Source organism: Haliaeetus leucocephalus, unplaced genomic scaffold (genome assembly GCF_000737465.1).
Source record: "Haliaeetus leucocephalus isolate CR32 unplaced genomic scaffold, Haliaeetus_leucocephalus-4.0 Scaffold162, whole genome shotgun sequence".
Lineage (NCBI taxonomy): Eukaryota > Metazoa > Chordata > Aves > Accipitriformes > Accipitridae > Haliaeetus > Haliaeetus leucocephalus.
In genome coordinates this window covers 9,030,904-9,044,039 of record NW_010972598.1, presented here as the reverse complement: position 1 = coordinate 9,044,039, position 13,136 = coordinate 9,030,904, and the positions used below count along the sequence as shown (strand labels likewise).

Below are 13,136 nucleotides of genomic sequence, written 5' to 3'. Positions count from 1 at the left end.
TTTAGAGCAAGCTACCCCAAACACCTTTGGATATAATTCCTGCAATGACAATGACTTTATTTTTCCTGTCTGAATTAATGCTGATGCATCACTAAATATATTGAATTTCTGGTGATTCAAACACAATACAATAAAAATACACTACTACCAAAAAAGGAAACAAGCCTAAACTAGAATATTTTTTTATATGGATATATAAAAGCTGCATAAAAAGCTGAATCCTTCAGAAGGTAATACCAGCTTGGCTGTACTGTCATGTATTATTTTATGGAGGCTTTAAAATCAGCATGCGAAGTTTGTGATGTTAGCTGTCTTCCCTCTGGCAGACTCCTGTGTCTAAACTTCATACTTCAGCTGAAGTAACCATCAGTTCAGCATGGTAAACAAGGCCTGTGATTTAGTGGGTTCTCTTATTTAAATTGTCCTTTTAGAAAAGATTTATTGTGCTGAAAGGTTTGGGATTTTTTGTTTGTTTTTTTTTTTTTAAACCAGTGAATTTAGTTATTCCAGAGGGAAATAAATTAAGAAAATTAAGGCAACCAAATTATTTCACACACTTCTGAGCATCTGAGCAGATGTGGGTTTGGTTTTTTTGTTTTTTTGTTTTTTTTTCATGAAAGCAGGTGTACATAAGAAGAAACTATGTGGTAAGAATTGATAGACATTATGCTTTTAAATTTTTGATCGCTCCGTGTGGCTCTTCAGAGAGAAAAATACCACTTTTAAAGGTGTTTTTTAACGCAGCAGAGATAGACATGTCGATAAGAAGTGACTAGGAGTTAGAATCATCCAAATGGCTGTAATAGTGAGATGTAAGCAAGCAATAAGGAAGTATTTCTATTTTAAACCCTAAGGACAACTACCTCCTGTAAAAACTACTAAGAGAGCCAGCAGGTTCTCCATCCCTTGAAGAGTTGAAATCAAGATGGGGTGCTGGGTTGGGTTGGAGTCCAGGCTGGCAAAATGAGCTGTTAAACCTCATCTCCTGCAAAATTCCGCTCTCCCTTCCCAGCCCCGCTCTCTCCTTTCCTGAGGGCCGCAGCTCCGGCGACGTCCCCTGCAACCAGCTCAGGCCCAAACTCGGAGTCAGGCCCTGTCCCTGCCTCCCCCCCCCGACACACACCGTTCCACACCAGCACAGGGTTCTGTGAGGTATTTTTTTTTTTGGTGAGGTCTTGAAGGCAGAAAGGGACGGTTTTTAATCGGGGCCAGGACCTGGCTAGAGGCTGAAGAAGGCCCTCAGAGCAGCTGAGGCCTGCGGGCAGGACTCTGTGTGTGTAGGAAGGGCGCTGCCCTGCCCGTGATGGGCCATGGCCGACGCACCTCGCTGCAGGGCCTGTCCTCCCCGGGTCAGTGGGGAAGGGAGACGCTGGCTCTGCTGCACGTGAGCACGTTCTCGCTTGTGTCTCTATGTTGTGTTTCGCGTTCTCTCTCTCTCAGGTCCGGCGCTGGCCGCGAAGTAGCGTCTGGCAGTAAATCGGTCGTACCCAAATGCAGAAGTCAGGCCAAGCTAAAGTCTTTGGTTTGTGAGGGAAGAGCTTGCTGGTATTTGTTGCTGTAATAAACAAAAATGAATCATTAAAGCTGAACTGTGTTTCTTAGAAAATACATTAAAAGTGAAAATAGTATTTCTCTGGTTAATTCCTTTTTCCAATTGCAGGTTCAGTCAGTGAGAAGCTGCCACAACGAGAAGGTGCAGGAAAAACAGGTAAATATCTTAGTTGGCCTTTAAATAGAACCTAAAATAGCTGTGGGGTACACCACTATGATTTTCCGTAGGCTTAAATTAGTAGTATATATTCACCATGTATTATAGCTGCATATATAATATGTACACATGCATACATGCTATTCATTTTATGTCTGCATTGTAGATATTTAGTAAACTTACGAGTATAAACGTAACTATATGTCTGCATGTATTTGTCTATATATGCATAGACATTATATTTTTCTAGTCTCAGACCTACAGACTTTGCTATTCTGTGCTGTTTGGAAGATAATTTTTCTTCCCATAGCTATATTCTGAAATATTTTCCCATACTGTTTGCTTGCCCTGGAGGACAGATTATTCTGTCTGTTTGATAAAGACAGCATTCTGCAGTCCCAAAATCTCGGGAACTGAAGTCCTCACTTTATTTCCATAGCAATCACTGCTTGAGTCATCTTGGACCCAGCACTTTGCTCTATATTGTGATTAATCCATCTGATGACTTACATTAATGGCCAGATGATTGTTGCTGTTAGAGATAGATCGTGGTGTATATCTTGTTGGTGGGACAAAATCTGATGCAACCCCAACATAGCTGGTAGATTTAAATGAGGGAGATGTCTATGCTTTAAACAAAATTGAAGCTTACACTTTCCAAAAACTTAAAATACTTTTAAATTCAGCTGAAAATAACATATTAAATGTTGCTGCCAGTTACACTGGCATGAAGTAATTTTAAAGAAGTGCTAATGTTGATGATTATCTGTTTGGTGCACTGTAAATATAACTGAAATATTTTTTTTACAGGAACTTTTGCAGCAATGTAATATACCCAACATTTAAATAAAGTATTGTGCTGTTAGGTTAAGAAAATCGGTACTTCTTTAAAAGCTAATAATTACAAAGTACTGGAAAATTGTTCCTTCATGTATTTCCAGACAAATTGTGGGTTCCACTAACCTTATGTTACTCATTTGCTTTAGGTCAGGACTTTCATTTTCAGCTTTGAACTGAATGAACTATCCCATATATAAAACTTGTCTGAAACCCTTTATTTTTGTTTGTGACTGTGGCAGCTGAGTTGCTGAACCCTGAATGAACAATCATAGAACAGGAAACTTAAATGAACACAGTTTATCGGGTCTCCCTTCGCATCTCAAATATGTGTGTCTAAAGTGACACAGTTGCATTTTATTCATGCCCTGGTTTTGTTCTCCAGCGCAGGCCTGCAGCAGGAAGGGCCGCTGGCCTGGCTCCCGGGTGGTCCCCGGCTCTCCTCAGATGCTGGTAACCTCCTCTCCCCACCCTTCTCCCAGCCAGTCACTGCCATATGCTTTAAATAATGTCATATTGTCAGAGACATCACAACCTCTTTAGGGACCATCAGAGAGTACTGAACAGGATCAGCTCGCTGAGTTAGAGCTGTGCTCCAGCTTCACAGTCAGCGTAGTAAGAAGTATTTTGTAGCTCAGCTGGAAAGGGCACAGCAGTAGTTTTTGAAGTGACCATAGAGCTCCCTGCTCATCTTTCCTCTGCATGTTCCTGAGGACTAACCAGGGGTGCCTGGGAGGGGGTACCTGTCCGTACTGTAACCCAGCAAGCGTAGGCAGGTTCACGATGTTCTCACTGCTGCAGAGGACGCTCCGGACCTTCAGTTGTGGTATTGAGGACTCTAGCTCAAGAGACAGCATAGACTTAGCCTGACAGTCTCTTCTCCCAAGATGTCCCACAGAGACTCACAGGAGAAGATGACCTGGTGGGCTGTATCTTTTGCAGTCGTGCACCTCACTTTCTCTGCGTATTCCAATTCCTGCTGAAAGAAAAGTTCCAGCTGCAGATTTTGGAGGTCAAGGGCTCTGCTTTCATGTTTGCAAATTTGCACATTAAACCGAACAGGAATAAAGCTTAAAAGATAATTCCTTAAGTATCTTCCCTGGCCCTGCAGTTCCCTCCTCTATCCAAAGAAAATAGTCAGACTGTCTGAAAAGCACATGTCAGATATTCGGGTCACATCCCTTTTTTCTGGTTCTTAGCTGACTGCAGGACTGTGTTCTTGGTAACTGAACTCTGACAGCAAACAGAATGGTTTCTGTTTAAATGTATGCACATAAGGACTGGTATGCATGTGCCAGCCAGGAAGACCTATGCAATTAACCTGAGAGATATTTAAGTAACATGGAGATGAACTGCTCTGTGGTTGTGACTCTCTATTGAATGTTGTTTTGAACAATGAACTGCCATGTGCCTCTTCGTTCTTAACACTAAAGGTGTTTATGAAAAGATGGTGTACCTGACAGACTGGAAACAGTACATCAATGTGGGTGTCTTCCTGCAGATTAAGGGTAGTTCAGGAGCTGTTGTAGCTCCTCCAGTTCTGGAGTGAAGTTAATGCCTTTTAGGTTCTACAGATACCCTGTGCCAAATGTTTGGTTCGTTGATGACCAAAAGCAAACCTCTTTCTTTCTTCTGGGTGGGGGGGACCTGAGGCCAGTTTTAGACTCAATCATTAAACATCTGTTGTTTGTTTGTTTTTTTTTAAATAAATAAATTGTTAAACTGTTTTAAATGCTGCTTGAACAAAGTTCAAGAGGCTAATTTTGATGAGGCTGATAATTGCTAAAGTCACAGCATTATATCTGAATTTCAGGTAATAACGTAAGATCAAATGTGTCACAAACTGAAATTATATACCAAAAAATGATTATAAAAATGTCATTTAAACCCCAAACTGAATTTCTGGCTGGGCTGTTGGTAATATTTACCTACTGTAAGCGACCCTCTGAAATTCTGGGTTTTCTGAATGACATACTGATTGATGATCTAAATATGTCTTGATTCTCAGTACACTAGGATTCTTGAGGGCCTCTCTGAAATTAATCAATGGTCTTATTCCACCACCCAGAGGACACCACAAAAATGCCAGCAAAACTCATGAGAAGTGACAGTCTGTTATGGCATTGGAGCAAAGTATCCTGTCAGTGAGTGGACATGAAGAATGAGCATTCTTACAAGAAGTCTCCTTATGCTTTGGTTAAAACATTTTGCAGTGAAAATAAGTTTCTATTGCTGCTGCTTTGGTTTTGTGAAGAGCATGGAGGTTAGTGTTCCATGGCTGCAAATTTGGTTTTACCTGCTATCAGTATTTACTCGGTATTTGTATTTGCTGTAAACTAGGCTGTGGCCTCCAGAGGCAAAGGTCGGCAAAGGCCTCCAAATCCTCTGCATGATATACGTAAAGACAATACAGATTTACAAAAAACCCTGTGATGGTGACAACAAAGAGAACAGGAGGAGGCTGTTCTGAATTGCAGTAGCAAGAAGAAATGGAAAGAGGCGGTGTGTTAGCCTTAAAGCTGCTGCTCGCTGGTACCCCGGCAAGGCTACATGCAAGAGGAAGCTTCTCAGTTACCTTCAGTTCTAGCTTCCATGAAAATGCCAGGAAAGCAATCTGGAAACTTCGTTGGTCAGAGATCCAGTTGTAAAACTGCAAGAAATGCTAATAAAACCCTTGCATGGAAGATGCTGTTTACTGCGGGACACCTTGGTCTTGGAGTTAGCTCCATGCTACAGGAAACAGTAATGACTGGAAAATATGTACTAGCAAGGCCTACTAAGTCATAGTTACCCACTAGCTGCAATGATTTTAAATAACCAAAATGTAATAGGGTAAAGATGGGTCTTTGGGTACTGCTCTTTCTCATAGCATGCTAACTTAAATAATTTTTTATATTGAATTTTTCTTTTCCAGCACTACTTTTACTGTGTTTTACTGAACCTAAAATTACTCACATCCTCTTATAATTTCTGTAAATTTTCCTCCCTCTTTTCTTGCAGTAATGGTTTGTTGTGGATGGATGGAGGTGGCTGACCAGAGGATAAGAATTATGCAAACAATATTCTGGTTCTTTAATCTGTGAATCTTGCTTATAAAATCAGCTTGACTGTTACATAGATCCTGCTGTGCCAGAAAAAACTTTCATTTTAAGGTGTCAACATGTCTGCAGCTGCTCATTCACCCCAGACTGCTTTTGCTTTCACAGGTCTTAATACTTCTATACGTTTATCTAATTACTTCTTTAGAAATGCTGATTTGATCAGTTATAATCTATAGGTATCAATGTGCAGCATTAAAAAGGAAGAATTACTGTCCAGGGAGAGACCTGATCACTTCATGCCTCATCAAAGACCGTGCGATCATTGCATCAGCCATAACCTCAAAAGCCATCCTTTTATAATCTGTAGTCTGTAGATGCAATATATCTATGCTGTGTAGTAGCCATAAATAATGTTTAAATAATTGTTTTTTTACCGGCCGGGGCTATGTGCAAATCATTAGTATCAATCACGTATGTACACTTATTTAGCTTACTCTCATAATTGTAGTCTCCTTGCAAATCTTTTCCATTCTGAATTCAGATGATGCCTCAGCTCCCGCGCTGGAGACACAGCCTCAAGGTGATGAAGAAGGTGAGCATCGACAGGAACTTAACAGTGTGGTATTAAACTATGCAGTATGGACCGTATACCACAACGTTAAATGCCACCTTAAGAGTTAGGGCAACTGCTGGGGCAGTTGCAAGAAATTGAAAGCATCTGTACGTTTTTTCCATATAAAGACTGCAAATACAACAGAGTCTTTACTTACAAGCAATGAATTTTGTGTGATAGTTTTGAGATGACACTGTAGCTATGGAGTCTGACATTAGCAATTTTAATTGTCACCACTCAGGGCAGAGACAGGTTTTAAACTTGAGCCAGAGTGCAGATTAAAACTGCGTAGCCAAATAAGGCACTTAAAGGGTAAATTCTGTCCTCAGCATATTGCCCAGTAATATTAAGGTTGATGTTTTGCCAGGCATGTTTGCCTCTGGGGAAATTTGGTGCTCTGTGAATGGAAAGCTCAAGGCCTACGTGCAATGATAGTCCTATATTGTGGCTGCCTTACCACTCACTGCAAATCTCACAGAATCTGATCTGAAGTTATTACATATTTTGGGTCCACACTGGGAGATTTTTATTCTGATCAAATATAATTTTACTCTAAAAGTATTTCTTTCAACCTTTTGTATGAATGGGATAAGGAAGGAACTATTCATGCCTTTGCATGAATAAAGGTTTTAACTGTCCTAATACAAACCTGTGCACCCTTTTCTTTTGTAGATCCATGTATCTTTAAAACTAGCCACTTACTATTCAGTGGCTACTAACTTTTTAAAAACTTGTAACATTTACAACTTTTTTCTGTCGTTGTTTTTTTCCTAGATATAGCTTCTCGTTATCCTACCTTATGGACTGAGCAAGTAAAGAGTAGACAAAATAAAACCAATAAAAGCTCAGGTAAGAAACTTATGCTATGCTTACTTTGCAAAGCTCCTGTGAAGACATGCATTAAGCCTTGTTAAAACTGAAGCCATTTACGTGAAAGCCATTTTAATAACCATTATGCTTCCACTCTCATCGTGTGATAGTGACTTGATGATTTGCATTGTGATGATTTTGTAGGCTCGCGCATCATACGTTCCTTTTATATGGAAATATTTTTGGCCAGGCATTACTAGGTGTAAACAGATATTACTGCACTAAAGCCTCTGGCTCACATCTGTTTGCATCTGTGAGTGGGTCTGACATTTACTTTTTACATCCTCTTTAATTCTCTGCCTCTTTGTTATCTACTTGTATTTTCTTTTTTGGGGGGTGATATGTAGCAAAAACATGCTTGGAAAATTACAGTGTAGTGGTAAATCTTAGGAGGCAAACCTGAAGAGCAGCAAAGTCCCATCAGAAACCAGTGGTCAGTTAACAGGAAATTGGAAAGACAGTGTTACTTGCTTTTTTGCTACATCACTCACCTGTTTTCTACAGACTGACCGCCAGTTTAGTGTGAATTAATTATGTTGCCTATTTCATAGTTGTTGCATTTTGGCTTTACTTTTTTTTCATCACTCTTCAGAATTGAGCTTTCTAAACCTGCACTAGGCATGTCAGGTGAATGTCCTAAGACTGAAGCCTCTAAAATATTCAGATACATTCAGTGCTTTGATGGACTATAAGTTTTGATGCCTTCCTCACTGTTCCTTTCTTTCAGTGGAATAAACTTTAGAGAATCTTCTTGAGTTCCCTGGTTTCTTTTTCTCTGGCAAAATGTTTAATTTGAAAGGAAACATTAATGGTACAGGCTATGATTCAGTAAATCACCCAAAAGCACGCTTCAGATCCAGTGGAAATTGAGGTTGTGCTTTACATTAAGTACTGTGCTTAAGTATTTTACTGAATTGAGGCCCGAAAGGGTTTAAAAAGCCAAGCAATCATCATAAGACAGTCAGACAGACATATACTTACCAAGAGGTTTACAGATTCCTTTATATAAGCTATTTTTAACATCAAAGCAATAATTATTAATACTTTTTCCTCTCCTTGATTCTCCAGTAGACACTTAAGGGAAGGACCTTAGAGTGTAGACAAGAGTTTGAAGCAAACACTTTCTGTGCTGGAGATTCATTCTGTCATTTCTTTAGTCAGTGTTAGCAAGAACAGAATTCCTTTGGGATTTCTGCTGTGTAAAATACATGCATAGAAATATGTCACTTTTAGGAGTGTTTAATTTTTAGTGCTAGAGACTAGATCTAAAGCAAGAATTCTTGAGTTTACAGTGCAGCTGCTGGAAGCCAAAGCTTCAACACACACAAAGTTAGAAAAACACCAAAGAAAAGGCGGATTTATTACTGGGAACTTGTAACCTCCAGTCCATCTAAAGACATATTTACACAGGAAGAGAAACCAGAAGCGTAACCTACCTGTCTTAGCATTCCTAGCCCATGGTGCATTAGCATCAAAAGCATGCTTGTGTTGGATTTGCTGACAATCAGACTTGCTCACAATTCTGTTCTATGTCCAGGGGATCTCTGGAGGGCTAGCGGACGCTGCAGGCTGTGGTGCCGTACCCAGACTAGCAGAAGTCTGCCAGCAGACACTATGTAGCCAGCCTTGCTCTAATCTGTAGGTGTACCTGCTGCACCAGAAGGGACCACTGCGCTCTCTGCTGTAACTTCTCTTGTGTGTGTAATATGAAATAATCAGTCAAGATGAATCTAGGTGCTAAAAACAGTGTCTTCACCAGTTGTGCTAGGCAGTGTCTCTTTTCCAGGCTCCAAAGTATAATGTGTGTCAGTGACCGTATATTTATAAGTTGCTTTGATGGCTGAACCTCACTGATATTCAGTAAACAGGTCTTTTAAGGTCTTGAAAAAGCTAGGTTAGATTTTCCCCTTATTACCTCTCAGAGTGGTCCCAAGGCTTTTGGGAACATCCACAGAGAATGAACTCTGGCCTGCTATGTGTACAGAAAAGGAAGGACCTCGTGACTGAATCCACTGGATTGTAAACTCACCACCTTTGGACACCCAGGCTTCAATATAAGGGATAAATACAGATGTCTTCTTTACTCAGTTTGCTTAGCAAACTCTGATTCAGACTTGGTCATACAAACACCAGAAAGCTTATTGAAATGTATTTGTCTGAGTAAAATGAGGAGAATTTATGTCTGCGTATGAACTGTGTTTATAAAACAAAAGATGAAACCCAATTTATTCATAATGGGCTAAATTTTCTTTTGTTGTTCTACAGTAACCCAAGTGCTTTCAAATAAATTCTTCAGGTGCAAATAGCACTATGACCTAGCCCTGCCTGTAGAAAATAACTAAAGAAAAATAATAATGCTAAAAATTTCAGACAAACTCCCAAATATTCTACTTGAAACCTGACTATTTTAGTCTGTAGTGCTTTTATTTTTTCTAGTTTTTACCTGAGTATGTGTCTTAATACATCATGGTCAACAAGTCATGGTCATAAAGAAACTTGTCTTGACCTGAGAAATCAATCTCCTTAGGAGAAAGTTTCTGTGAGTTAAGGAACACAAATGAATACATTAAATTTATTGTACTCATCCTGAAGCTGAAGTGGTTTGCTTTTGCTACTCTGCAAATGACCTGCAAGTTACAGTTAGCCAGTAAAATCAGCATAAACTTTTAGGGTTTGGAAGATAGAAAATAATGGCTCAGGAAATTCTAGTTTATATTAGTTATTCAGTGCTTTCATTTGATTAAATCAGCCTAAATTAATTTAGCACAGAGTAATGGCATTTGGGAGAGTTACAGATGCAGGGCATGAAATTACGGGATTACATATCCATGCTCTATAATGACTTCTACTGCATATTCTTCTTGTTGGTTCAGAGAAATAGGCTGTTGCTGCTCACTAAAGACATTTGTAGAGTGGTATTTAACCTTTTGGCTTTTGATGACAAAATGTTATGGCTGGCAAAAACCCCATCAACATTGGGTCATGTAACAATAACTGTTTAGAGTGGTGGATTTGGGTAGAAACATCTCCATTTTAGCTCTTTGTGTGTGTTGAAGATGATTTTCAGAATTGTTTAAAATACTTTTTCTTTCCAGAATTAGAAAAAAGTATGCATATGGTTGCTAAAATAACATAGGTGTTTGCTGAGATTATGTTTTATACATATGGCTTGGTGCCTTTGCAGGTATTTTGTGATTGTTTTTGTTTCTTCTGGATTTCTTTTTACCCCCACACTCCTCATTTCTTCCTCCACAGAAAATATTGTGGGTTTGCAACATCAGATTGTTGCTATAATTCTTATTTTTGTCAGCTATCAAAAATAAACAGGAGTGCATTGAAAACACTGAACACAGGACTATATGGGTTCTGATCAAGACATCAGAATGTGGCAGCCTAAGCGCTTCTGTCTGTATGTGAACTCGGTGTCTAAACTCCTGCTGTAGTTTGTGGAGATGCAGTCAGCGTGGTCAGTGGAGGTGAGAAAGCAGCCCAGCTCATCATAAAGCCAGCACCTGTGCTTGGCCAGCTAACTGGGTAACTGGACCTCACTGGGCACGGTGACTAGTTTAGATCTCTAACCTCTGTGAAGGTATCTGTGCTTTAGGTGAACTTTATCCCACGCCAGTATCAGTTGAAAATCCAGGTAGTCCTTTAGAGCTTTTGTATTTTGTAAAGACCAGAGGACAGAAAGTTTTTTGCCTTGACAAAACTGGATAATTTGGACTATGTCCTCAGCAGCTGCCGGTTACTGTAACTTCAGGGCGAGGTGCAGCCTTGATGTGGTGGAGAACACTGCGTGACAGCACAGGCACTTTTGCATCGGCTAAGAGAGAAAATGCAGTTCCCTGAGGAGATCTTAGGTTGAACTGTAGATCTCTCTGGTTCTCCTTGCTACATCGGCTCTACCAGCATTTAATATCCCTGTGGGATTCTTGGGAACCAAATGTGACATTTTTCAGAGGATGGATGCCCTTTTTTGAGTTTGAGTATAGGCAAAGGAAGGGTAGTTTAATCCTTTTCACTATGGCCAGTGAAGCTTAGGGTTCATTTTGTTAGCTTGAATTTAAGAGCCAAATTTTCCTGATAGTCTGCTGTGGGAACACTTCCATGAAAAACAAATAGAGGGAATTTAACTGATAATACTGTTAATTTAAAAAAAATTCTTACAGTACTGAGTAATTTCTAAGTACAATGTGTACACCACACAAAAGAGAATGAATAATACTCAGTGTAAAATTTCATTAATTTTGCAAACACAGGTTGCAAAAACTCATTCATAATCTGGAATATACTTACATAAGGTCTTTAGAGATTCTGGTCATAATGTAATTCAAATTAAAAGGGCCAGGGTTAAACAATGTATCATTGGCTAAGACACAGTAGTGTTTCATGTATTTACTATTCAGTTCTATTCTCTTATTATTAATACTTTTGTATTCTGTTTCATTAAAGATTGAATAGTATGGCATTATTAGCACTAATGATTTATAAGTTCATTGATCAGTTGTGTAGTTTATTTAATGAGCTTTGTAAAGTGATTGAAAAATCGGTGTTTGTTTTGTTGGTAATCCGGCATGACCGGCAAAATAGAAGACATGAAGAAATTGTCGCATTTCTTTGTACATTACTGAACTTGACTTTGATTCATTAGTTAAATTTTAAACACATGAAATGAGTGGGTAGAAATTTAGGGCCCCTGGCTGTCAGCGGCAGAACTCCCAGACAGCGTTTGAACAACCATTCGTGCTCTGACTACATGCTACTACTTCACCCAGTAGTTCACGTTTCGTCTGGATCAGGCACTGACCTGTGACACAGTACTTCTGCCAGCTTTGTGCCTTCGGCCAGCTTTATGCTTGTATGCTTTAAGCAGGTGCTAGAGGACAAGCCATACACGATCCAGCATAAAATAGGGTCAGCCTAGAGGAAACCCTGTTCTGGCATAAAGGCTACTGAGGCAGGGTCAGGCAGCAAAATTCTTAACGCATCTATGCAAAAAGCAGTGGATCATGTGAATATGCCATTTTTCATCCACAACAAAGAATCCTAAATCAGTATTCATTGTCTTGTCAAACTATGGCTTTAGTGACTTCAAGAGTGCCCAGATTTCAGCCACTGTACCTGGGTATTCTGGTAATGTAGAAGCATCTTCAATTTCAATTTTCTCTTTGGCTGTGCACACATGAAAGGAACACTTAGCTTTTTATTTAATTGTCTGACACAACGGAATAGTGTTTTATTGCTGCTGTTTTACTACAGGCCATCAGTTTCAGGGCTTTAAAAATCTGTTACAAGATTTTATCAATTAGCCCCAGAGGGCTTGATCCAACAGGAGTTTCATTCTCAAAATGCCATCTGGGACAACACTGAAATGAACATACAGTTATGTAGGATAGACTAGCTGCAAATGCAAATCATAACAGGTAGTGCAATGTCTACTGTGAATACATTCTTAATAGACTAAACTAGGGAATTTAAAGTGATAATGTAACTAGCAATTATGTGTCTGTATCTATACCAAATAGCTGCTTGCATTTATCTGTCTGTATAGTCTGAATCTGTTGGCCAAGTCTGCCAGTGAGATTGACTAATGCGATAGAGTGACACCCTGAGATTTGAGTGCAGTTTTTATTGCCTTGTCATCTGACTGCTTTAAAGCATTTGTACATACGAGTTTTTCTCACATGGAAGCTATGTTGGTTGTCAGTGAGGTTACTGTTTTGTTAGCTTGCTTTGTTTTGTTTCTGAGAGGCAATTGTTCCAGTGGGATCCCTGTGCACTGATCGTTCCTTGAAAGTCACCTTCTTACAAAGAACCAAGACAAACCTTGTTCCATACTCAAACGCTCACGTTTGCTCCAAACTGAACCTGGCTAACATCCTCCTGCTATGCCTATCCTGGCAAAACTCAGCCCTGATTTTAAAAAAGCCTGCATGAAAAAAACAAAAATAGCATTTTCTTTCAAAGGAAATAAATGTAAGAGTTTGTGCGTCTGCCCGATCACATCAATTCTAATAGCCATTCCTTTCTAAGCATAGGAAAATGAATAACTTACAGAAAGGAAAAT

General features: G+C 39.5%; 1 protein-coding gene across 1 annotated transcript in view; it reads left to right on the top strand.

Moving 5' to 3' along the window:
* SMOC2 (SPARC related modular calcium binding 2) overlaps positions 1-13,136 on the top strand; it is a 152,883-nt gene that overhangs the window by 73,300 nt on the left and 66,447 nt on the right. The window contains exons 7-9 of the mRNA XM_010562962.1: positions 1,661-1,708; positions 6,128-6,178; positions 6,974-7,048. Coding sequence (XP_010561264.1) covers positions 1,661-1,708; positions 6,128-6,178; positions 6,974-7,048 — 174 coding nt within the window. The remainder of the gene's footprint in view (positions 1-1,660; positions 1,709-6,127; positions 6,179-6,973; positions 7,049-13,136) is intronic.